This window comes from Oryx dammah, unplaced genomic scaffold, assembly GCF_014754425.2.
Source record: "Oryx dammah isolate SB20612 unplaced genomic scaffold, SCBI_Odam_1.1 HiC_scaffold_26, whole genome shotgun sequence".
In the NCBI taxonomy this organism is placed as follows: domain Eukaryota; kingdom Metazoa; phylum Chordata; class Mammalia; order Artiodactyla; family Bovidae; genus Oryx; species Oryx dammah.
In genome coordinates, this window is record NW_024070210.1 from 56072965 (window position 1) to 56099698 (window position 26734).

The 26734-nt window shown below is 46.0% G+C and overlaps 1 protein-coding gene across 3 annotated transcripts in view; it reads left to right on the plus strand.

Moving 5' to 3' along the window:
- The first annotated feature begins 23866 nt into the window (after positions 1-23866).
- USP3 (ubiquitin specific peptidase 3) overlaps positions 23867-26734 on the plus strand; it is a 92946-nt gene continuing 90078 nt past the window's right edge. The window contains exon 1 of one of the 3 annotated variants that reach the window (XM_040226703.1): positions 23867-24231. In XM_040226703.1, coding sequence (XP_040082637.1) covers positions 24141-24231 — 91 coding nt within the window. In that variant the 5' untranslated portion in view covers positions 23867-24140. The remainder of the gene's footprint in view (positions 24232-26734) is intronic. The other 2 variants (XM_040226706.1, XM_040226705.1) reach the window with 2 other exon arrangements.

A 26734-nucleotide genomic window follows, 5' to 3' on the forward strand; every position in this document is an offset into this window, starting at 1 on the left:
GAGAGACATACAGAACTGGGTTCTAGCATCTTGGGTGCCATCCCCTACCACCTGCATGACTTTGGATAACTCCTTACCTGCCCTGCCCCTCAGGCTCCTCGTCTGTGAATAGGAGATATTAGCGTCCACCTCACAGAGTTGTCATGAGGATGAAACACAAAGAAAATGACGCGCAGAAACAAGACCCTGACACACGGGAGGTAGATTGCCCTTGAGTGTGGCTGCTCTTGCTCCTTGCCCAAAGTCAAGAAGCGGCAGGCTACCAGGTCACAGACTCAGGTCACCTGTCCCTTTGGGGGGTGAAGTGGGGACTCTGCTTTAGGGCACAACCCCTGTGCCTCCTCCCTGGGTCTCCCTGTGCCTGCCCAGGAAGCAGCAGCTAGAAGGATTCTCCTACACCTGGGGAGGGGACAGAGTGGGAGGGGTCCCACACACACACACACACCCTTTCCCAACCCTGCCTACTTGCCCAGCTTTGTGACCCCACCCTGTTAAACTCACTTTCAGGTGAAGTATCCTTAGTGTCCGGAGAAGCCAGTTGCATCCTGTGAGGATCACAGAAGCCCCAGCTCAGCCCTCAACCCCCTGACCGGTCTTGCCACTTCAGCTTCTGTGTTAGTACTCACCATTTCCCCACTGCTGGCCCAGACCCCACTCCATTTCTTGTGGAGGCAAAATGTTTGTGGCCTCCTCTGGGAAGCTTTCCATCACACTGTTAGTGTTAGCTGCAAAAAACAAAAACCTCTGCCTTGCACTGCTCACCTGCTCTTGGCCCTCTCACAGCGTCTGTCACCTTCTGCTCAGCATCTTGGTGGTTTGGGTGTGCCTTGTCCAGGGGTCTCCGCTCCGCTCTCCAGGAAGGGGGCCCCCCTTTCTCCTTTTCCCTTCAGAGGTTTCTCTCCTGCCTCATCCTCTACCAAGGAGGCCCTGCCACTCCTAAAGGGCTCAGCAAGTTACCTCCAGTTTGCATGTGACCACCTGGATCAAGTGAGAAGGGAGGAGAAACCATTTGGTCTCCACTTTCTCAGCTTGCTTTACCAACAATAGAGCTGATGCTTTTAGCCCTGGATCAGCTTCTCAGTTGGTTGTTACCCCACAGGGACGAGGAGTTTGACCTAAGGAGCAGAGTAGAAGCCCCTTGAAGGCAGAAACTGTTTCTTATTTGTATTTTTAGTAAATAAAGAAATTATATAAATATTTAATATATATAAAAGACAAATGAAGAATATCTGTAAATTATAAACCACAATAATAAACATTGAGCCTTAGAACTAATCTGTGGGGGGGTGGGGGCAGAGATAAATTAGGAGTTTGGGATTAGCAGATACAAAATACTATATATAAAATAGGTAAACAACAAAGTACTACTGTATGTGTGTGTGTCGGGCTCCTCCGTCCATGGGATTCTCCAGGCAAGAATACTGGAGTGGGTTGCTGTTTCCTTCTCCAGGGGATCTTCCCGACCCAGGGATCGAACCCAGGTCTCCTGCATTGCAGGCAGACGCTTTAACCTCTGAGTCACCAAGGAAGCCCACTACTGTATAGCACAAGGAACTATATATATTTTGTAATAAACTATAATGAAAATGAATTTTTAAAAAGAACAAATCCAATCAGCTTCCTCCCAGCTATCCACTTGCCTTCTCACAAAAGGTAGTCTAGCATTTTGAGCCTAACATTGGCCTCTCTTTTTTGTTTTCAGTTTTAGCAAATATGCATGCATTTCTGAGCTATGTATACTTTAATTTTCTTGATTTTTGGGGGGTAAGGTTCTATATAAATAATATCAAGCAAAATTTAATGTTTGGAGATTATGATGTTTATCATTTCAAGCAGGATATGTACCTACCCTGCAACTCTTCAGTTCCATTCTTAGGTATGTACCCTAGGGCATTGGCTCTCAAGCTTTTTGGATTCTTTTATCCTCCTAAAAAGTATTGGAAATCCCATACCAAAGAACTTTTGTTTATATGGGTTACATTTATCATATTTACTATTTTAGAAATTGAAACATTTAAAAATATTAACTAATTTAAAAATAAGCTCAGTACATGTTTTTTTTTAATTGAAATATGGTTGATTTAAAATGTGTTAGTTTCTGCTGTATAGCAAAACAATTCAGTTATATATATATACACACACATTATTTTTATATTATTTTCCATTAGGATTTATCATAGAATTTTGAATATAGCTCTCTGTGCTATGCAGGAGTTTGTTGTTTATCCATTCTAATAGCTTACAGTTGCCAATCCCAACCTCCCAATCCATCCTTCCCCCAACCTACCCCTCCTTGGCAACCACAGGTCTGTTCTCTGTGTCTGTGAGTCTGTTTCTGTTCCGTACTTAGGTTTGTGTCCTATTTTAGACTCCACATACGAAAAGTGTATCATATGGTATTTGTCTTCCTCTTTCTAACTTCACTTAGTATGATAATCTCTAGGTGCGTTCATGTTGCTGCAAATGGCATCTTCTCATTCTTTCTCATGGCTGAGTAGTACTCCATTGTGTATATGCACCACGTCTTCTTTATCCACTCATCTGTTCATGGATATTAAGGTTGTCCCCATGTCTTGGTTATTATGAACAGTGCTGCTGCAAACATTGAGGTGCATGCATCTTTTTACCTTAGAGTTTTGTCTGGATATAGGCCCAGGAGTGGGATTGCTGAATTATATGGTAATTCTATTTTTAACTTTCTGAGGAGCCTCCATACTATTTTTCCATAGTGGCTGCACCAAATTACATTCCCACCAACAGTGTAGGAGAGTTTCCTTTACTCCACAACCTCTCCAGCATTTGTTATTCGTAGGGTTTCTAATAATGGCCATTCTGACCAGTGTGAGGTGGTACCTCACTGCAGTTTTGATTTACATTTCTCTAATAATTAGCAGTGTTGAGCATCTTTTCATGTGCCTATTGGTCATTTGTATTTCTTCTTTGGAGAAATGTCTATTTAGGTCTTTTGCCCATTCTTCGATTGAAACCCAGTACATGTTAACATATTTTATGAAAAAGAATTATGTATACTTTATTTGGTTTTTTTGTTTGTTGGTTGGTTGGCAATACTGTGTGGCATGTAGGATCTGAATTCCCTGACCAGAGGATGAACCTGTGCCCCCTGAGATGGAAGCATGGAGTTTTAACCACTGGCCAGGGAAGTCCCTATATATAATTTAAAATTTAAGGAGATGAGTAGCATTGTTTACATTTTGCAAATCTCTTTATTGACTAGCTTTAACAGAAGACTGCCTCATATGAATATATAATTGGAAACAGTAGGAGCATTTCAATAGACTTTTTGGATAATTGTGTATTTATCACACAGCCTCTGAAAAACTCATCAGTGTGTGCCTAACAGAATGAAAGTGAAAATTCTTATGAAAGTAGTCTTGACCTCATGGACCCCCTAAAAGGGCTTCAGGGACCCCTATGGGTTCTTGGACCACACTTTGAGAACTGTTGCTTTTGTGAAACTTGTACATGTGCACCAGGAAGGATGTGCCAGGTTATTCATTACAGCATTACTTGTAATAAAAAACAACAACAACACTGGAAACAACCCAGACATTATCCATCAGCAAGAGAGTTAGTAAATGAATTATGGTTCATTCACACAATGGTCTATTTTATAGCAGGGAGAATAAGGCCTTTTTTCCTATTTTTTGTACATGGGAAGTTCATATTAATGGAGTTCTTGCATTTTGACTGAGAAGCTCATTTGACTGGTATAGACCAGAGTGTTAAATGAGGCCATGTGCAAAACAGGAATATGAGAGATGGGCAAACAATGAATAAACCCAAAGACTGAACAAGAGGCAAAGCCAGGGTCACCTACCTCCCCGTTGTGACTTATGTCATGTTAAATTCTCAGGCTGAAGCCTTTCTATTTTCTGAAGCACTTGACTTCAGCCTAATGATTAAAAGCTAACTTCCTGTTTTTAAATGATGTGTTCAGTTCAGTTCAGTCACTCAGTCGTGTCCGACTCTTTGCGACCCCATGAATTGCAGCACACCAGGCCTCCCTGTCCATCACCAACTCCCAGAGTTCACCCAGACCCACATCCATTGAGTCAGTGATGCCATCCAACCATCTCATCCTCTGCCATCCCCTTCTCCTCCTGCCCCCAATCCCTCCCAGCATCAGAGTCTTTTCCAATGAGTCAACTCTTTGTATGACGTGGCCAAAGTACTGGAGTTTCAGCTTTAGCATCATTCCTTCCAAAGAACATCCAGGACTGATCTCTCCTTCAGACCAGACTGGTTGGATCTCCTTGCAGTCCAAGGGGCTCTCAAGAGTCTTCTCCAACACCACAGTTCAAAAGCATCAATTCTTCAGCGAATGTGTAGGTCATGGCAAAATAGTTTGCAAACAGTGGGAGTTAATAAACACAAACTCACGAAATTCAGAAAATTTAGAAAAGACCTTCCTTTTGGAAGTTTGAGAGTACAGGGCTAATACAAGTACATTCTGTATTTAAAAATGAGCCTTCTTGCTAGAATAGAAACATTTCAAAGCAAAATCTTCCCACACATCTGATCCTGTTAAAAAGGAAGGAGAAACAACTGAGAGCTTTATAGAAGCCACACAGCCCACGGAAACGATCCTCAACAGCACAAAATCCTAGAGGTTGCAAGGAAGTAGACCGGGATTCCTGGAATGGAATTGTTTCCCAAAGAACTCCCCAGTCCACCACCATGCCATCCCCAACACACACACACACTCACACACACACCCACACGGTCTCAGTAGTGTGTACTCTTTCAGATAAGTGGTGACATTACAGTGGCCAGAGACGAATGAACTTAGAAAGTGTAGTAAAGGATACATGCTCTATTTGAGCTTCAAATGCATGCTTGTATTAGCAGTTCTTAGTACAGGGACACCTCATGTTTTCAGAGGCCCTTACCCAGCATACTTACTGGTCTTGAACATAGATTTTTCACATAGTAGTACTTTTTATTTTATTTTTTAAGATATCAAACATCAAATTTTTCCCACCAGATTTCCCCATTTTGTAGCGTCCCTGTGTTGCCCACCAGTTTCTTCCCTAGCTTGGCTCCCAAGGAGCAGGCAGCCAGATATGGACCCACCAGGCTGGAGACTGGAGGTTTCTTCCTGGGTGAAACTTGTCCAAGGGAGAGGGCTTGAGAGATTGACAGCTGAAGGTTACCTAAATATACAAGTTGGTCTCTGCCTGGTTATCCTGCCTGAAGCCTTTTAATCAATAACCCTATTATCTCTCTCCCTCTCTCCCTCCCTCTCTCTCACACACACACACGCACACACGCGCGCGCACACACACACACACACACACACACACACAGATTTTCCAATCAGTTTTCTCATGCTTCACTCTTAAATAAGGCCAAAAATCATATAATTGAGGAAAAAGTCTCTAAAGGATAGCAGCTAAAACACACAAAACAATGAACTCAAAGAAAATAGACACATACAGAAAAGAGGAGGAAAAAAGATATATTTTATGGTTAATCCTCAGGAAGAGAAAAGAAGTATCCATGAAAAAAAGGACTATTTTTTTTAAAAGAAGCATTTGGAATACAATAAAAGCCCTTGGAATTAAAAATGTGATAACAGAGATGACAGCTCAGTAAAAGAATTGGGAGATAAAATTTAGGAACTCTCTAAGAAAACAAACAAAAAAAACCCTAATTTTTTATTGAAATCTGGCATTTAAATGCATTTGCATTATTGATCAAAAAATATTCAAGAAGCCTTGGTTTAGAAAATCAGTTTTCAGTATTTCCTCCTCAATCAACATCTGGCTTCTCTGACATGAAAGGACTAGACCCTACTTTTACTGTGTCTCAACTTCTAAGAGTTACTTGAAAAGTAGAGGTATTTACATAGATGGGACCCTAATATCAAATACTAGTTTCTGGCTACTAGGTAAAGTATTACTGACTGAGAAATAGATAAGCCAATTTTAAAAGACCAGAAGTAGATTGTGAATGTAATACTTGATAAAATTGGCATTTCAAATCAAAGGAGAAAGGAAGGGCTATTCAATAAATGATATTGAGACAGTTAAGTAAAAAACATTTTCCATTTGGGAAAGCCATTTAAGTTATATTGCCACCTCACTCCTTAGTCCAAAATAAGTTCCAGATGAATAAAAAAACTCAATGTAAAACATAAAATAATAATATAGGAAGGAAATTTAGGTGAATATGTTTATCATCTTAGAATGAAGGCCTAAGTATGCCATGAAATCCAGACACCGTAAAGGCAAATACTGATAAGTCTAAGTGCATAAAATTTTTAAATTTCTGTACAAGAATACCATATTTAAAAGGAAAAACAAAACAAAAGGTAAAACAAACTAAAAAATAATTTCAACATGAATGATAGATGATTGGTTAGCTGTACAAAGTTGTTAGATAGATGAACAAAGAGCTCTCAGAAATTAATAAGGAGAAAAAACCACCCAAATGTATCAGTCAAGATCCAGTCAGAAAAACAGAAACCATGCCAGGCAATTCAAACAGGGAAAATTAATTCTTCTGGTTATATGAATGTTGGAGGGTCAAAAGACAATTGGGTAATAGATTCATAATTCATACCATAGAGAGCTAATACTGTTAATTTATAAAGAGCATCTACAAACCAAAAGGAAAAAGATGAACAGCTTCACATAAAAATGGGCAAAGTATATGAAAAGAAAATTCAAAGTTAAGAAAATAAGTGGGTCTCAACACGTGAAAAGATGCTCAATCTCATTCATAAGAAAATAAATAAAAATTAAAATTGTCATGAGATAGTATGCTTCACTTACCATTTTGGAAAGCTTAAAAGCCATTAAAAAGAACAAGTACTGACTTAGAACCATCCAAAATAACTGAAGTGGAAAAAGCAAGCTGCAGGATGGTGTGACACTCTGTGTCCTAAAAAAAAGGGAGAAAAAGAATGCATATTTACGGTATATATAATATAAGCACATATATAATAATATGAACACTACGGATAGATGCGCACTATGGACATATATACAGTAATAATCTCTGGAAGAGTAGAGGAGGAAGAGTGCCAACTGTTGGTTTTGTCTTCAGGAAGGGGACCTGGAGAAAGGGGAGCTTCCTTTTTACAGAATGCTCTTTAGTTGTATTGTGGTAAAATACATAATATACAGTTTAGCATTTAAAATACTTTAGAGTGTACAATTCAGCGACATTGTGCAGCCGTCACCACTTGCTAGCTACAGAACATTTCCATCACCCCAACAGGAGACCCCATACACATTAGTCTCTTCCCATTCGCCCTTTCCCTCAGACCCTGGCAACTACTACCCTGCAGATATGAGCACCTCTATAGATTTACCTCTTCGGGATATTTCATATAAATGGACTAAAAATGACACGTGGCCTTTTGTATCTGGCTTCTTTCAGTTAGCGTAATGTTTCAACATCCATCCAAATAGTAGCACATTTCAGGACTCTGTTCCTTTTTCTCGCTGAGTAATATTCCATTGTATGGATATATTAATACCCCATTTCATTAATCTAGTGTCAGTCTAATGACATTTGGGTTGTTTCCAATTTTTGGCTATTGTGAAAAGTGCTACTATGAATATCTGTGTGTAAGTTTTTGTTTGAACGTCTGTTTTCAATTTGGGGGGATATAGACCAGGGAGTAGAATTTTTGGGTCACGTAATTACTGAAAACTCTGTAGTGACTTTTGAATGTTGTACCCCATGCATATATTTAATAATCAAAAGTTGACTACTATAGTAAAAATAACTAAGTAGAGACAAATATATTGTTTTATTATTACAGTTTGGCAGCTCTGCAAAACCATCACTGGAACAGTAAGTGGCCTCAAAAGACCTAAAAGAAACTGAGGAGTAGAAAGTAAAATATTGGGTTGACCAAAAAGTTCATTCAGGCTTGTCCATAAAATCTGATGGAAAAATCCAAATGATCTTTTTGGACAACCCAATAGAATCTAATTTTAAAATATGACTCAGAGAACCAGTAGGTCTTCAGTGTACCATTGCTCCCCATCATTAAATGTTCCAGCAGCATTGCCCTGGTGAGCGTGGGAAGGGCTGTGAGAATGTTTTCTAAATCCATTTTTTTTAAACGTAAAGCAGTAATTAAAGTTGACTTTGACCGTGTGATTGTACTCTGAGTGGGAGCTCTGGCTCTGGCAACACCACCAATGTCCTCTAGAGGGCAATCCCCAGAGACCCGTGTCCCTGGTATTGCTCTGTGCTGGTGACCAGGGAGTGTTCATACTGCAGAGCTTTCACAGTGGTTGGAGTGGGAACACTGACAAAGAGGTCAGCGCTTGAAGGACACTTGGAAAACATACTTCTCAAGCCCTTTATTTTTAAGCAAGCAAACTGAGACCCAGAGTGCTTGCGGATGATCATACAGACTTGAAACACCAAGTCTCTGTTATGTTGTCAAGTGTGGATAGCATGGCTTTCCAAGTCTGTTAGAGCTGAGTTCGGATCCCTTCTTCCTGCTTTGGTCTTCTCCCCACTCCCCCCAGTTCCCAAAGCGTAACTATGTAACCTAAGCCCAGTTATTTAACTTTTCTGAGCCGGTGTCATTACCTGTATGATGGGGATAATAACATGAAGAAAGAAATGAGGAAGGAAGGGAGAAATGATATCATGAATGTATGTAGTTGTTTAGTGGCTAAGTTGTGTCCAGCTCCTTTGCCACCCCATGAACTGCAGCCCTCCAGGCTCCTCTGTCCATGGGATTTCCCAGGCGAGAATACCAGAGTAGGTTGCCATTTCCTCCTCCAGGGGATCTTCCTGACCCAGGGACCAAGCCCGGTGTCTCCTATATTGGCAGGCAGATGCCTTACCACTTAGTCACCAGGGAAGCCCCATCGTGTATGCTGCTGCTGCTGCTGTAGCTGGTCAGTCATGTCTCACTTTGCGACCCCGTGGACTGTAGCCCACCAGCTTCCTCTGTCCATGGGGGTTCTCCAGGCAGGAACACTGGAGTGGGTTACCATGCCCTCCTCCAGGGATCTTCCCAACCCAGGGATTGAATCCAGGTCTCCCTCATTGCAGGCAGATTCCTTACTGTCTGAACCACCAGGGAAGTCTATGAATACTGAAGTGGGTAGCCTATCCCTTCTCCAGGGGATCTTCCCAACCCAGGAATTGAACCGCGGGTCTCCTGCATTGCAGGTAGATTCTTTACCAGCTGAGCTACGAGGGAAGCCCTCATATATGTATAGGACCTTGCTTATGCTTGGCTCAGAGGTTAAAGCGTCTGCCTGGAATGCAGGAGACCCAGGTTCGATCCCTGGGTCGGGAAGATCCCCTGGAGAAGGAAATGGCAACCCACTCCAGTACTCTTGCCTGGAGAATCCAATGGAGGGAGGAGCCTGGTAGGCTACAGTCCATGGGGTCGCAAAGAGTTGGACACAACTGAACGACTTCACTTTCACTTTATGCTTAGTACATAGTAGATTCTCAATAAATATCTGTATGTGAATAAACATGTCCCCTCTCTAGCCCTCTAAAGGCACTAGTTCTGCTGCCCAAATAAATTTTTATTATGACATTTTAGGCATTATCCTTATGGGCTTTCTCACATCTGGAAAGCTGACCCTGGCAGGAAAAGGAGAGTTTGGGGTGGTAGCACCACTCCTGTCAATGTGAAAAGCTCCTTTGTGAAGCCTGAGCGGCCCCAGTTACTGCCATGCTCTGCTGCCAACACTTGGAGGCCTGCACATCTGCTAGCCAGAGGCCCTGAAAGTCTCTGCAGAAAAGTGAGGTCCCCATTGAGGACAAGAGAGTCACATCCCCCTGGCCTGGTTTCTGTCTCCTCTCCCCTGGCACTCTGACAGAAAGCCCAGTTTGGCCTTTTCAAGTAATGCTAATCAAAATGTTTTATGGGAGCTGTTGTTTATGTCTGCCTATAAATGATCATGCCTATCAGCAAACACATCAGAATAATGTGATAAATTTTATTTGGTTGCATTATAAAATTCAGGTCATGTTTTCAGAGACTTCATAATTTATATGGCACAAAAACATTTTTTAAATTAGGTAATAAGTTGTAATTCTCACTGATTTGTAGGGGGAGGGAGCAGGGTGGAGATGAGCTAAAAGTTATTTTCATTATAAAGAAATGTTGCTGCCATATACAAAATGGGGAAAATAGAAAAAAGAAAGTCTCCCATAATTCCATCATTCAACCACTTTTTGTGTTTTTCAGTAGATTTTAAAAACATTTTTAAAATGCACTTTTTACTGAGTTATAACCAAGCTAATACTTCTTTCCTTTGGCAGTGAAAGAGTGGAGTCCTAACCACTGGACTACCAGGGAACTCCCCAGGCTAATATTTCTGATTCGAAAAAGTGGGCTTTCTCATTGCCTAGCAGTGATATTCATTCATTCATCAAACATTTCCCAAGTACCTACTATGTGCCCAGTGCTGGGGTACAAAGATTAATTAGACCTGGTCCTTACTAGGATAGTGTTCCTTCTCCTATGACAGCTTCTTCAGTTTGTTTACCTATCTGCTGAAAGATGCCCTTCACTGGGGGGAAGCCCTCAAAAGAAGAGCACATTGATATATTAGAGGCAGGGTGGGGGATGTGTCCGGTGGAGGCAAGGAACAGTGAAGAGCCTGGCATGGTAAGAGAACTAGGAAGTGTTCAGCAAGTCCTTGATGCGTGAATGAATTATCCCAGCATGCAGTGCAGATACTTTGGTTTATTCCTTAGAGTTCCAAAGTAGTTCTCAAATTGCATCCTCTCTCTGTCTCCTTTCTTTCAGTTTTTTTAAAATGTTACCTGCGTGGATGTTATCTCTTGAAATCTCTGGCCAGCTTTTAACGATCTCATTCCTTTCACGGTCCTCCTCTAACCTCACTTTCCGTTTAACTGAGGAACTGTCCGTGACCTTGAGTTTGAGTGACTCTCTCCTGGGTCACGTGCATGGGTCTCTGCATTCTTCTTGATTTGATTTGCTCAGTGCATAGAACTATACCTGATTCAATTAAGTGATCAGTAAAAGAGTTCTTGCGTGAGTGACTGTGTTTCCCTTTGTGGTTTCATCAGTCCTTTTGACATCCCCCTTTAGGCTTCATTTACTTGTGCTTTCCTTGAATTCACAAGAGTTACTGTCCATTTTTCCCTCAGTCTGTTCCTTTCCCCACAAGAGGGGCCGTGTACTACCTCCCAAGAGTGTCTCCTTGCCTACAAGCCTCATTTGGACTGAAACAGGGTGGAGATCTTCTAAGGAAGGGAAGAGAGAATGCCTGCCTGCCACCCAGCACTCAAAAGAGTGGGCTGATCAAGGCCTACCTATCATGCCGAGGACCTTCCCCATCTCCACCCCACGAGTCCTGCAGAGTGTGAATCTAGAAACTATTTACACAAGTTCCCCATGAGAATAAAAAACTTGAGAAGCCAGGCAAGGAGTAGGTTGGGGCTCTGATTTAAGATTAGAATACATAAGATTCACATGTTGTAGTCAAGTCCAGATTTATATTAAAAAATCCAGATTTATCTTTTTCAACCATATGGTGATGCCTGCATCACACCACACCACACCCAAATGTCTTTATGGGGCTATCACAGAGAAACAAGATAGAAACCCCGGAATGGGGAGGAGACCTTGTTCTCTTTCTGGCTTGGCTTCTTTTTTTTGTTAATTTTAATTTATTTTTCAGATTTCTTAAGGGGTACTTAACAAATATGTAAGGTAGTTAAAGTGTCCCTGGTGGTGATTGGATAGTGTATACATTGTGAATTGGTTCGTCCTCTCCAGGTGCCAGTTTCCTCACAGGTGATAGGGTGACTGGCCTTCATGATTCCCAGAAGTTCATTCTAAGTGCCAAGGTCCTAAGGGAAAGGTTGCCACATGGCAACACTGGAATCTAGCGTCACCCCCACTGCTAGTCACACAACACTGCCCCGTCACAGGGAACTTGATTTTGAACAGGTTGCTGGTGCACAGAAGGAAGTAGCAGATCAGTTTATTCAGGGAACTCAGTTCCTGTGAAGAACTGATGGTCCCACCCAGTCTCAGGAGACTAAAATGTATCAAAGCCCCCTTTTAATAATGTGTCCTGAGAACCACAGGTGCCACCACACAGAGGACCCTGCTCTGTTCCCACCACACCCCTCTCTGCCCCACACTGAACCCTGGCCCCTTCATCTTTTCCAGGATGTCTATTCCTGGAAACCAAGGTGCGATCAGGACACTACTTGGCAAGTATGCGAGTCTCCACAAAGGCGGGGCTCCCTGGTCCTCTAGAGTCCCGCCCTCTGAGCCTCTGTTCCTCCACCCTCGCTGCCAGACACGCACTGGTCAAGTTCCTTTGGAAATTCCCTTTCTTAGTGCTCCTAGCTGCCTCTCCTATCTCTGATTACTCAGGTTCCCATTCCAGTCTGGCCGTGGCTTTGGGGAAGTTCTCTGGTAGATGCTAAATGAGATTGGAGGAGCTGATTTCCTGGAAAGTGTCTGACTAGATTAGTTGGGAAGGGTGTGGTCCATCTCCTAGGGTACCTAGGGCTGCCAGCTTTTGCCAACCCCGCCCCCACTCCTCAGAATTCTTTCAGTCTTTGCCATCCCCTCTGACCTTACAAGGAGGCCCAGGTTGTAAGGAGGTCAGTTTTGTCTTCCAGTGGGAATATTCTAGCAGCCTTCTTCCCAGATATCCATTCTAGGGGGTCCAAGGCAAAACTAAGAGCTTCAAAAGCATGTATCAGGTGAAGTTGATGACCTGTGTTTATTAGGAACCTACTTTATGAATGGCAAGAGTTACATGTTCTACCCACATTATCTCAACCTTTCTTTACCACTCTGTGGGACAGGCACTGTTATAACCCCCACTTTACAGCTTTTGAACCTAAGAGTTTCAGAGAGAGTGTATTGCTTGTCTAAGATCACAGAGTTGTTGTGTTGTTGTTTTAACTGATTTTTGGCTGCACCACTCGGCATGTGGGATCTTAGTTACCTGACCAGGGATCAAACCTGTAGCCCCTGCAGTGGAACACAGAATCTTAACCACTGGACAGCCAGGGAAATCCTCACACAGTTATTAACAGGTGGAGGGACACGCAGACTCAGCTCCATCCATTGCCAAAGCCAAGACTCTGTCCATCAGGTCACTGTCTTCCAGGACACAACATTTCTTGAGAACCTACTAAATGTAAAACACTGGGGCCAGTACTTTGATAAATATCCAGTTGAATGAGGGTGGGTAGCTCTTGCATTCTAGGCAGACAGTTTCTTACTGGGAGGTGGATTAAACATGAGGGATTCTATTCCAAAGCAGACTGAAATAAGTGCTGTCTGTAAGGACAAGCAGAGTCCCACAGGAACACAGATGAAGAAGGGAGATCAATCCATGCTGTGTGTGAGACAGAGAAGGGGAGAAAGGGGAGGAAAGAAGAGAGGACGAGGAGAGGGAGGGAGAGAGAAAATATGAAAGAGATGGCTGCTGGGCAGAATTTTTCTCTTTTTTAAATGTTAGTAGTTTGCCACATTTGCTTAACCTATATGGGTGTGTGCATCTTTTTCCTTTTGGCTGCGCTGCACAATTTGTGGGATCTTACTTCCCCGATGAGGAATCAAACCTGGGCCCTCAGCAGTGAAGGCTCAGAGTTCTAACCACTGGACTGCCAGAGAATTCTGCAGAATTTTTCCAAAGGATTTTTCCAAAGATGGGCTTCCCTGGTGGCTCAGATGGTAAAGAATCTGCCTGCAGGGCAGGAGATCCAGGTTCCATCCCTGGGTCGGGAAGATCCCCTGGGGCAAGGTATGGCTACCCACTCCAGTGTTCTGGCCTGGCAAATTCCATAGACAGAGGAGCCTGGCTGGCTACGGTCCATGGGGTTGCAGAGAGTCAGTTAACCCTTTCACTTACACAGTTTTCTGAAGATGGGCTTTGTTTTGTGCCTCGGGAGGTGGGAGGACTTTCACAGGCTGGAGTGAAAGAGGCAGAGGAGAGCTTGTGCAAGAAGCCAGGGTGAGAGCACTAAGGATCTGCCCAGCAGTCGGGCCTGTGTGGGGGTGTGGAGAGAAACAAGGCTGGCAGGTGGGTCAAGAGCCTTGAGGCCACGGAAGGCTCTAGGCTTGCTCCTGGGAGCGGTGGGCAGCTGCTGACAGCTTCCAGTAGAGCACAGACAGGAAGTGGTGATGCAAGTTTGCAGTGAGAACTGGCAGTGGGAGGTGGGGATGTGGCCTTTGCGTGGTTCCTCCCTTCTTTGGCCAAGACCCACTGCAGGCTGGCCACTCAGCAGGGGACATTTAGAGGATGGGCCCCAGTCATGGAAGCTCCAAGTCTTAGCACAGGCTGAGGGTGAGGCCCCTTCAAGGCCTGTGGCTAGGGTTCAGAGAAGGGAGTGTCCTGATTTTGTGTTTTTCTGGCTGGATGCCGGGGAGGTGTGGTCCAGTAGGAAACACTGAGGGTCCTGGGGTGGGAAGAGGTCGTGGGCATGGGCAGGGGAGATGGAAAGGAAAGGTACTCTGAGACAGGAGAAAGAAGAGTCTTTGCATCTCAGCCAAGGCACAGTAAGTGCCCCCTGCCTGTTACAGATTCAGGCTCTTTTCTGACTTTGAAAGTCTTGTTTAAGGAAGTACAGATGAAGTTGTCTTTGAAGTGCTGTAAAACCTCAGTGAAACTGAGAACCCGATTGCCTGCGCATTCAATTCACATAATTGGTTTTTTGATTCAGTGATAAGAAAAAGAGGTAAATGACTATAACCAAGTTAATATCAGGATGTCAACAATAAAAATACCCATTATGGACAACCACCGGCAGAACTGGCGATGCATGTGGAAGGTGAGCGCCTAGGACCAGTTTGGGGGCTGTGGGGGAAGCAAGTCTGCCTGTGTGTGTGCGTGTGTTAAGTCACTTCAGTTGTGTCTGACTCTGTGCGACCCCATGGACTGTAGCCCACCAAGCTCCTCAGTCCATGGGATTCTCCAGGGAAAAATACTGGAGTGGGTTGCCATGCCCTTCTCAGGAGATCTTCCTGACCCAGGGATCAAACCTGCGTCTCTTGTGTCTCCTTCATTGACAGGCAGGCAGTTCTTACTGCTAGCACCCCATGGGAAGCCCAAGCCTGCCCTCTGTAGTCATCTCTTTCTGCGTTGGAATCAGCTTGCACATCCTATGCACACAGGAAAAGTCAAATAAGATGCGTGAAAAATCTCTTTTTCAACTTTGCTTTGCACAGACTCTGGGAAGCAAAGAGCACTCTGGTGTCCGGAGTTGCCCAGAGGACTCTCTGTTGCTGGACAAGTGTGTCACCTCTCTAGGACCAGTCTCCTCCTCTGTGAAACTTCTGGCCCTTCCAGTTCTCTAATCATTCTGCCTTAAGGGCTCTTAGGGTAGTTTTCCACGAAGTCTTGTTACCTCTGATCTCCATTTCCAGCCTGAAAGCACCAGCCGCTACACAGGGAACTGAGAAAGGCTGAATGGGCTCTAAGGCCCTTTCCTTACTTTTCCGTCATTGTTCTTTGGATGAAAAAAATGGTGAAATATCTTTTTTTTTTCTCCTGTTGCTGCCAATTTATAACTGGGTCAACCACAGCAGAGCTTTCTAGGTGACAGAATTATAAAATATGCTTATAACCTTTCGTGTGATTGCATAAAAGCATAAATTATGGGTATTGGTGACTTCAAAAAATGGTTCTAACCATGATACATGGACTCCTGCTCTTTGTTTCCAAACATTAAGTATTTGGCTAAGGGAGGGATTTCCTTGGTGGTCCAGTGGCTAAGATTCTGTGCTCTCGATGCAGGGGGCATGGGTTCGATCCCTGGTCAGGGAACTAGATCCCCGTGCCACAACTGAAGATCCCGCCTGCCACAACGAAGATTGAAAATCCCATGTGCTGCAACTAAGACACGGCACAGCCAGATAAATAAATACATGAATGAATATATATTTTTAAGTATTTGGCTAAGGGAGACAGAGGAGGAACATCACCATTTTGCAAGCAGGTATTATTGTTCCCATTTCATAGATGGAGGCTCCAGAGAGGTCAGGGTGCTGGCCAAGTTCACACAGCAGGCCAGTGGTGGAAGCAGGACCCCAATCTGAGCAAACCCAAAGCCCCACTTCTTTCCAGTGCACCAGGCATGGGAGGGTCTGGGACTATAAAAACCGATGATCTGGATATGTGAGAATTTCATTTTCTGGTTAGCTGGATACTCCAGATAGCTGAATTATCAGATTAGATAAGGTTCAAGGCTTCCCTGGTGGCTCAGAGGTTATGGTGCCTGCCTGGAATGTGGGAGACCTGGGTTTGATCCCTGGGTTGGGGAGATCCCCTGGAGAAGGAAATGGCAACCCACTCCAGTACTCTTGCCTGGAGAATCCCATGGAGGGAGGAGCCTGGTAGGCTACAGTCCATGGGGTTGCAAAGAGTCAGACACAGGACTTCACTTTCCAGATAGCTGAATTGTCAGATTAGATAAGGTTCAGACAGAGGTTCAGATTAGATTAGGCAGAGGTAGAGGTTCTCTAAGGTAGAGGTAGAGGTTCTCTAAGTCTAGGATTCTTTTCTCCACCCAAATCCTACTTCTTAAAGCATATGAGCCTCTCCCTCCCAGGGGTTTGTAGGCTCCCAGAGGACACAGTGTCGGGGTCCAGTAATGATTACAGTGGGCAGGTGGGAGTCGCATCTGCATTCTAATCTCTCCTATTTGGCTCTACCTGGGTGTGCGCTGTGGATTTCATTTCCATTTCTCAGATCACTAATGCAGGTGAACATCTTACAGACTGTTAGCCGTTCCTTTCTTTCCTCTGTCTTATCACTGCATCTCAGCACCCTTATACCCTCTCCCAAGACCTGGCAGATTGCAACCCCTGACAGATTCCTGAATCCTGGGGACCCAGATTTCTCTATCATGGCAGTTCTCTGCTCCATGAGTTCTCTGCTCAGTAGCCCTTTACATCTTTCTGTCTTCCTTGCTGACCTCACCTCCTTGCACGCGACTCTCCAGCCAGACTGGCAGTCTCAGACTCTCTCTGAGTCTCTGAATCTTTGCAGGTACAGTTCCCTCTGCCTGGGATGCTATGTCCCCCTCCCCCACCCTACCTGGTTAACGTCCGTGTATCATTCACGGCTCGGGTCATATGTTACTTCCTCCAGGAAGTCTTGCCTGATGCTTCCTCCACCCCCACCCACCCGCCTGGGTGGGTTGCCCCTTGTTTGTGGCTAGGCAACATCCTGTACTTCCCGTCATAGCACTTATCATGCTGGGCTGCAATTACCTCTTTGCTTGTCTGTTTCTCTTGCTCCTTTCCTTGTCCCTTTGAGGATGGGATTTCGTGTTGTTTCAGTTTTATATTCTGTGAGTCTTGAGCATCAGTGATATTTATTGAATGAATAATCTGTCCTGGGTTCCTTTAAAAAGGATAAAAAACCTACCCTTCTGGGCTATCAGTGATTTCAGGCTACCATCCTCCATCTCCCACATCAACCCTCCTACTAGACAAGGAGTCAAGGAAATGGACATTCATTGAGGGTCTACTGTATACCAAGCACCAGCCAGGCCCTTTAAGTGTGAAGTCATTTTCACAATTTTAAGGCTTAAGACTCCATGTCTAGACAGCACTTAAAAATTCAGAGGATCTGATGTCCAGTCGGTCACTGAAGAAGCAAGGGGAAAGCAGTGATATTATACTTTCCATCTTGATAGTGGCAAAGAGATGTCAACAGAGGAGGTCCCCACATAGCTCATAGCTCTAAGTCTTTGTACTTTTAGTGCGCATGTGGCAGGAGTACAGACAATATTTGTTGAATAAATGAACAAATGGTTGAAGAGAAACAGAAAGGAGGAGCAGACTTTCTTTCTTCTGAAGCCTAGAAGACCCAACATTTCTTCCTGGACCTGACCTAATATACTTCCTCCACGTGTTGATAAGCAAAACTCTACACTGAAGTATTTTTGTCATGGGCAGCTGTCCACAGTGCCAGCCAGTGATTTCTGCTCAGTCTATTGAATAAAAATGACTATACCCAGCTATAAAGGAAGCTGAGAAATGTCTTTTCTGAACCTAGGAGGAAAAGAAAACAGATTTGGGGAACTTCCCTGGTGGGCCAGTGGCTAAGAATCCATCTGCCAATGCAGGGAACACAGCTTCGATTCCTGATCCAGGAGGTTTCCACACGCCCTGGGGCAACTAAGTCCGTGCGCAACAACTACTGAGCTTGTGCTCTAGAGCCTGAGAGCTGCGGCTACTGAAGACCATGTGCTCTAGAACCTGTGCTCTGACCGAGAGAAGAAGCTACCACAATGAGAAGCTCACAGACTGCACCTAGAGTGCAGCCCCCTCTCACCACAACTAGAGAAGGCCCTTGCACAATGAAGACACAGCGCAGCTAAATAAATAAATAATTTTAAAAAGAGTCAGTCTTAAAAAAAAAAAAATTTAGGGTGAACAGTTAGCAGTCACTGCTGAAGGATACAAGGATGGGCTTACTTCTGCTAATGTCACTTGGCGGCCATGAGCTATCACAGGATCAATGGATGTCCGCTCTAGAATGGCCCTTGGGGATCGCCAAGGCCCAGGGGGTTCAACTCCCTGATTTTACCAATGGGAGGCTGGGGCCCAGAGAGAAGAGGGATTCCTTCACTTATTAGAGTTGTTTGCTGCTGGAGCCACTTGGTTTTACATGGTTGGTCAGTGCTTTAGCTGCAAAGTAGGTCTTTAAACAAGAAAACCTCATCTCCTTCATAAAACTGCCTGAAGTTCACATTTCAATGACAAAGAGGAGAAGCGTTAAAAGGAATACAAATTTAGATGTTGATTATACAATGATTATGATAATGGTGCTGAACATAAATTCTTTCGTTACTCAGAAGGCTTTTCTGTGTCCTGTGGTTCCTAAGAATTTTCTTCATTGTCAGGAACTTCAGCTATCCCCAGAAAATACTGCAAAATTATTTCTCTGACCATGTGTGTGAGGGGTGCAAACCACTTTTGATGAAAGAGCAATTACGTATTGTGTGTACTTGTGCAATTATTTAAACCTTCTTTGAGCTTTAGGTCTTTCATTAGTAAAAAGGAAAGGATTTTACCTGTATCTAAGATATTTGCTGTAGGGATTTAAGAAGAAATGGAAATCACTTGATAGAGTGTCTGGCACCTTTCAGTGAATCCCTAGGGGAATATTACACACAATGATTGATATAATCACTCTTGAAAGGGGCACTTCCAACATTTAATCAATAATCTTTTTCTTATATCTTCAGTTGCTGAACTCGTTGCCTAGGATCCACAACTGAAAAGAAAAGCGTCTGCTCCGAAAGGAGACTGAAACAGAAAACAGAAAAACCCACGACCACGTGCAGGCTGCAGGAATGGAGTGAGTGATGGTGTGAAGGGAAGGCTTAGTCTTGAGTGAATGGTGGAGGGCTTCTCTGAGGAGGCTATATGCTTCATGGGAGAGGAGTCAGCTGGCCAAGCAGAAGGGAAAGTGGGGGAGAAAAGCACATTTTCTAAAATGAGGGAGCTATTTTAGATAGTGGGGCTTCTCTGGTGGCTCAGTGGTGAAGAATCTGCCTGCCGATGCAAGAGACTCAGGGAAGATCCCTGAGCGGGGCAGGGGAGAGGGGGCGATTGCCTGGAGAAAAAAATGCCACCCCACTCCAGTATTCTTGCCTGGGAAATCCCACGGACAGAGGAGTCTGGAGGGCTACAGTCCATGGGATCATAGAGTTGGACCTGACTTAGTGACTAAATAACAACAACGTTTTAGATATTGCTGGAATAGTTTTTTTTTTTTTTTTTAAGCTTTAACAAAAGAGAAGGGATGAGTGACTGTGATGGCAATGAGTTTCCAGTTTTATCTTGCCACACATGGGGAGTCACTGAAGAATCTAGGGCAGGGAGATAATGCTGCTGCTGCTGCTGCTGCTAAGTCGCTTCAGTCGTGTCCGACTCTGTGCGACCCCATAGATGGCAGCCCACCAGGCTCCACCATCCTTGGGTTTCTCCAGGCAAGAACACTGGAGTGGGTTGCCATTTCCTTTTCCAATGCATGAAAGTGAAGTCACTGAGTCGTGTCCAACTCTCAGTGACCCCACGGACTGCAGCCTACCAGACTCCGTCCATGGGAGTTTCCAGGCAAGAGTACTGGAGTGGGGTGCCATTGCCTTCTCAGAGGGAGATAATAGAAAGGGGTAAATGAAAAGAACTGAGAGAATGACAGCCAGTGATGGCTAGCTGGCTGAAGCCCACACCCAGCCCCATCATTGATTTAATCATTCAAGAAATAGTTACTAAGGACCTGCCTGCCATGCACCAGGCTGAATTCCAGGAGCTGGAAATCAGGCATTGAACAGGACTAGCAAGGTCTCTGTTCTCCTGGAGGAGACTGACAATAGATAAACAAGTAAACAAGCAAGGAAGTATCAGATAAGTGCCTCTTGTAAAATTAAACAAGCTGTTAAAAGTGTCCCTGAGCTTCTGCTCCTCACCCTGTTCCCCTCCTTCCGAATACCTGCCAAGCCTCCTCCTGGGTTATCTAAGGAGATTTTGCTCCTAGGAAAATCTCTAAGGTAAATCATTAACCTAGCTCTCCTGGTGTTTTCAGTAAGACATCTTCCCCAGGGCCCGGTCAGCTTGTTATCCTTGCTTCAGGACCACCGATTCTGCCAGAAGCCTGGAGTCTAAAAGTTAGATGAGGATGGTCTTGACAACCTTGAGAAGGGTCCTGATCTTGGTTCCCTCGGCAACATATATCCCCCTCCCCAGCCGCCCCCTTCCCGCTCCAGGCTCAGCCCCTTCTCCCCACCCTCCTTTGATAATACGGTTGGAATTGTTCATTCCTCTCCTCTGAAAAATGCAGACTTTTAAAACTCGCCCGCCTCTGCGGGCAAGAGCCTTTCTCTCCTCCTATTCCTAACCCCTCCCCTGCGACCGCCCCTAAGGGGACTCCAGAGGCTGCGCGTTCTGGGCACCGGTGATGGAGGCTGGCTCAGCACCACCGGGCTCACCCTCCTGTAAGTCAGAGTTCTCCAGCGCCAGAGGGATGCAGGCCAAGAATCAAACAGTGAACACTGGAATAAACGCAGCTGAAGAAAGGAGGGACTAAAAAGGCAGATTCCCCAGTATGACCCGTGGTCTTCCCCCTTTTGACACATTTACTCACCATGAGGATTAAAAAAAATGTTTTTTTAGCAGTATGAAAACTTTCAGAGACACAGTAAAGTTTTAGGTAAACCAAGCAAACGTCCCAGGAGGGTCTTCTGATTTTGCCCAGCTTTTCTGAACTGCCTGATAGTCATAGTTACCCCTCTGTGATCCATAGTAGTCAGGGATGATTAAGTTAGGACCCCTGCTTGAAGAGGTTTCTATTCTAGATAAAGAGAGAAGACTAATAAAACTTTTCCTTTCCCCTCAGCCACCTCTCCCCCCCTCCTTCCCCCCAGTTTGCACCTTACAAGGTATATTCACATTCTTGATACTGTTAAAATCATAAATTCAAAGCTGAAGGGAAGTTTAGAGATTGAGAGGTTAAGCAGGACAATTACTTGCCATATACTGGGCCACTTCCTAACCATCTGCCCATGGTAGACATTGCTAATCGATCACTCCTTCATGATCTAACTCTCGATTACTGGATACCCTCCATGTTCCACTCCTAGGAGTACAGCAGGAAACCAGGCGAACTGTTTGCTACCCTTATGGACCGTCAAGGGGAAGACAGACATTAAATAAATACACGCCTGAAGAGTGTTTTAAAAGGAGGAATATGGGGGCAAACAGGGGCATCGCACACCTGGAGGGAACCAGGATGTGGGGCAGGGTCAGGAAAGGCTCCCTTGAGGAAGTGATGTTTAAGCTGAAATCTAGATGACAAGGAAACTGAGTTTTCATGAAGGTGAAAAGGGAAACATTACATGCTAGAGGGAAGACCAGCATGAGCTCAGGGCATGTTTCAGGGTTAAATGAGGGGGCATGAATGATAAATGGGGATAGGTGTCCAGAGGGAAATAGAGCTTGATCCAACTAGTCCTTGGATAAGAATCGGTTGATAGGAGGAGAGGGTTGGGACAGCCTGAGCTGAGGTCACATTTATTGTTTATCCTCCCCCTTCTTAGGAATTATTCTCTCACATGCTGCCATTTTTTAAAAAGCTATAATTTTAAAACATTTTAAATGTAAAAACTTTAAATTTCGTGGTTGGTTTAGCCACTTTTATTCAAGCACTATTTGCAGCATTGGAAAACTATAAATTATTGACTACCTACTATGGGGGTGGCAATTCTCATGACTTCTCACATCCTTCTTGTGAGATAAGTATTATCTTCCCAGTTTTACGGATGGAAAAAAAGGGGGGGGGGCTTGGGAGGACTAGAGATACTTGCTAAAGTTGGTCATCAAGTAGGCAACTGAACTAGGATTTGAGCAGCTGCGATTTCCACAACTCTGTCTCTGTCATAAAACCTCCAAATGGCTTGCTCTAAAGCAGTCAAGTAAAACTTGGGAAGCAACCAAAGCGGGTTGGCTGAGGAGTTGGAAATACTAGGGGGATATGGGGTGGGGGAGGAGGGGGAAAGTGTCCGCAGAGATGCTGCAGGTGAGTGTACACCTAGGCAGAGGAGCACGAGGCGGAAGCAGAGTGGCGGCGGGTGGTGCGGGGTATGGCGAGTCGTGAGAGGTGACTGAGGGCATCCCTCGACTGCTCCAGGACTGACTACGGGGAGGTGCCCCGCTCTAACCTCTTCCCGGCCCGGCCCGGTTAATCATTTCCTGACCTTCCTTCCTCCTCTCTCCCAGCCCGCAGGATTGCCACATCAACCTCCCCCTCCCCGCCTCCTGGCCTGTTGCTCCTTCGCCGGGTTTTACAAGGAGCCCCACCTTTGAGGCACTGTTTCTAACAGCCCGGGACGCCCCCAAGGCCGTTCCCCGGAGAGGTCGCGGGCTCGCTTGGGTGTAGCGCTTGCCCTAGCGGCCTCTTGAGGCTTGCCCTATGCTCTTTTTTGGACTGAGAGGTCAGAGAGGCGGGGATCCAATCCCGGCGCGGATTAACTAATTAAAGGCTCGGTTTCCCCAGCGGTAAAAAGGGAGGACGGTAACAGCAGCTGGCGGGGTGGTGCGCGATTGAAATGAGGTATTGTGTGTTAAGTGCCTGGCTAGGAGACAGCAGTGGGTGTTTAACAAACGTTAGATCCCTTCCCTTTTTATCACCTGATTACCGGGACCGCCCGCTCAGCAAACCTAGGTTACAGCTATCTCGCTTAAACTGGACGTTGAGATCTGAATGTCCGATCATATGCTCGAGGTAAGGCCAATAGTGATTCATAGCGACAGGGTTTGAACCCAGGTTCACGATCGCCCCTGCCATCTCGCACCTAAGTGGCTGGCTGAGGCCACATGTCTAGAACCTAGTCCAGAACTAGAACCCGGTCAGTATGGTACCTGCTGCAGGAAGCAGACCACCAAACCAGTACTGCTCTGGGACCCATGCAGCCCTCTGGGCCACCGCGGACCAGGCCTTTAACCTCTCTGAGTCTGAGCCACAGTGTGTAAAATGGGGGCTCTCTGTCTGCCCATGTGGTTTTTATTTTCTTCTTCACACTTTCTTTCGTGACCAGATTTTCTACCCTGGTGTAGTCAGACCATCTCATTATGCAGGATCAGTTTTCTGACTGCGAGCGCTCGTCCAGGCCGGGGAAAAAGCAGCGGACCGGACTGGTGTGCCCGGGTTTGGCGCCCCACCCTTCTCGGGGCCGGGTAAAGCCGCGGCTGCTCGGGGCAGAGTTGGAAAAGTCTCTTCCCAGAGCAGTCTGACTCTAGGTCACCCGCCTGCGAGCGCGCGGACCTCACCCGGCTGGGGAAGACGGGGGCGGGGCCGGGCCTGGAGGCGGGGCCTACCCAGGGGCGGGGCGGGGCCGGCCTGGGAAGACGGAAGCCCCCAACCTAGGGGTGGCGGCAGAACCCGGATCCCGGAGTACCACGTTTTCCGGAGCCGGACATCGGGAGACGGCGGGCGAGAAAACCCGGCGCCCGGAAGCTTTTGCTTTCTTTGACGCAAGGGCTCGGGACGCAGCCGCCGTCGGCCGAGCGCCCGGCGAGGAGCGACCCCAGACGGAGTCTTCGGAGTTCCTCCGCCCCCGCCTCGCCGGGTCCGGGAGCCTCAGTCCTTCTCGCAGCTCTCCTGGTGGCCATGGAGTGTCCGCACCTGAGCTCCAGCGTCTGCATCGCTCCGGACTCAGCCAAGTTCCCCAACGGCTCCCCGTCGTCCTGGTGCTGCAGCGGTGAGTGCGGCCCCAGGCGGCCCTGCAACGCACCCGAGGCCCCGGCTCCGCCGGGCCTGCCGTCTAGGGGCCGCGGGCGGCGGACGCGCGGACTCGGGAAGCGGTGCCGGCAAGCCGGGCCCGGTGGCTGGGGAGGGGTACGCGGTGAGGGGTGCGGAGCGGCGGCGGGCGGAGCGGCGGCGGCGGCGGCGGCGGCTCCTTTGTTTCCCGTGGCCCGACGGTCCGGCCGGCGAAGGAGAGGCCCGCGAGGGATGCGAGCCCGCGGGGGCCACGAGCTCGTGGGGACGGCGGCGAGCCGGGACCCTGGCCTGCGGCTCGCGCCCCCGCGTCGCCCGGCAATGGCCGGGGGCTGTGCTGGCCCGTGTCGCCGGGTCGAGGGGCTGCGGGAGTGGGTGTCCGGCCCCCACAAGGCGGCCGCACGTGTGGCGGGGCCCGAGTTGTGTCCCCTCCTCTACCGGACAGGAAAAGCTCCGCTCTTGGGGGCAGCTTTGTCTGGGCTGCTGGGCGCGCTGGGGCCCTTCACTACCTGCTCCCGCCCCGCTTCCTTTCGCTTCCCCCTATGTTCCAGCGACCCGATCTACGCCCGGTGGGCGGGAGCCGCGACCCCGAGAGGTGCTCAGAACTCTGGAAGCCGAGGTCAGAGGCTTTCATCAGCACGGGAGGGGGAAGTTTGAAAACAGGCTGCGGGTTAAAAAAGCTCAGAAGGCTGATGGAGCAGCTGCTTTGGAGGGGCGGCTCGCGCTGCCTTTCAGGTCTTCTTGGTGGGTTGAAACTGCTTTGGGATTTCCGAGTCCATGTGCTGGAGGACAGTTATTAGGTTTATGTAATGCTTTTGCATTGCTTAAGCATCTTAACTCCTTCTGCCGGGCCTCTTGGAAGCCCCAGTGCCCTCTTATTGTCTGCTCTAGCGACTTAGGATCGCACCGGCCACACTGCTTTGATTACTTCCTGGTAGGGCCCTGGTGCAGCCGATAGAGTCTTTGTTTATTAGCTTTGAGATAATCGGTGGCAGCTTGGGTTGGAGTGTAGAATGTAAATTGTGCATTTCAAAAATCTTAAGTTCATTTGAAGAAATAAAGAGAAGAAAAGAGCAGTGGTACGGTTTAGCTGTGTGACGTTTCTCATTATGGGCCGGAGCTAGGAAGATAGTTTAGAGAATGCCTTAACACTTTTGACAGGTTACTTCTTAAATGGTGATTATTATGTCCTTGAAGAAAATCACAGGCAACAGCCACAAAGAAAAATGTACCCTGGTATAAGGTGTCAGATAACTGTGGCTTCCTTGAGCTCTGAGAGGTTTGATGCTTTGCTTGCCTTTGTAAAGTCAGATTGTCTTTTTCTGCACGAAGCCCATAAAGATTATAACCGGTTAATTGATTTTGCAGTGCAGTATCGCAGTTCTTTTATGAGGTTGCAGAAAACTTACCAAGAATGTTTCTTCTACAGTGAATGTTGAGTATGAAACAACAAATAAGGTGTGTCAAATTGCTTTATTAGTTGATGCTGCATTAGCTCTAATTGTAGCTGTGGTGCTGCGATTGTGGTAAGTTGTGTCTTTTTTTTTTCCCAAGAGATTTGGAGGAAGAAATGACCAAAGTAAACACTAGTAAAAGCATACCTCATGAGGAATGATGAAATTACTTTCTCTGTGGATTACTTTCTACAGGGATACAAAGCAGACAGCTCCCTTATGGCTTTTTCTAGGTAAACTCCCATCAAATTTTAAAATGGCCTCACTGGGCACATGCATCTAGAAAAAGGAGAAGAGTTTATGCAAGTGACAGATATCCTGTTGTGAGTCAGCCTTGCTTTTGTCAGTCAGGGTGTCCACTTGACTGTGGGAAAGAGGTGCGGAAGATTGAACATCTCTTGAGGAACTTAAGTTAAAATGGAACATAACTTAGAGGCTTGTGCTGATATGAAGAACAAACTAGTATGGCTAGCTCTAAGGGAGGGGCTGTTTCTGTCCAAGGGCTAAGATGGCATCTTTGCATCTTGCAACAAAGTTTGTCTCTGACATTGCTTTGGGAGGGTGATTTTAGTCATGTGCTTTCATTTGTAGAACCAATAAAGCTAGTTTTGCAACTTTATGTGGATTTTTTCCTTCTGCTCAAGTTCTGTGAATTGAGCCCATTTCATGCGGGCCTCCCACTAACTAACCTATTGGCATCCATTTATTGATATAATCTCATATTTTTATATTGAGCTTGATCTTGTTCTTGCCTGCCTGTTGTTTCAGTGATTGAACAATTATTAACTATGAGTCTTTGGCTAATTCATCATCTTGGAGTGTTATGTATTCTGGTATTTATTCTCCAACACTCTCAAATGTCTTCTTTCCTTTTCTTTTCGGTAGGGCATGAAAAGAGTAGCCAGTGTGTGGAATAACGTGGTGACTGAGTGCTGAGTCTGATTGTGTTCTTTTTAGGGAGGGGAAAATCCCTGTTTTGGCACTGGGACAATAAAAGTAATGCCCTTGCCCTGTTTTCTTTGGGAGCTTGCA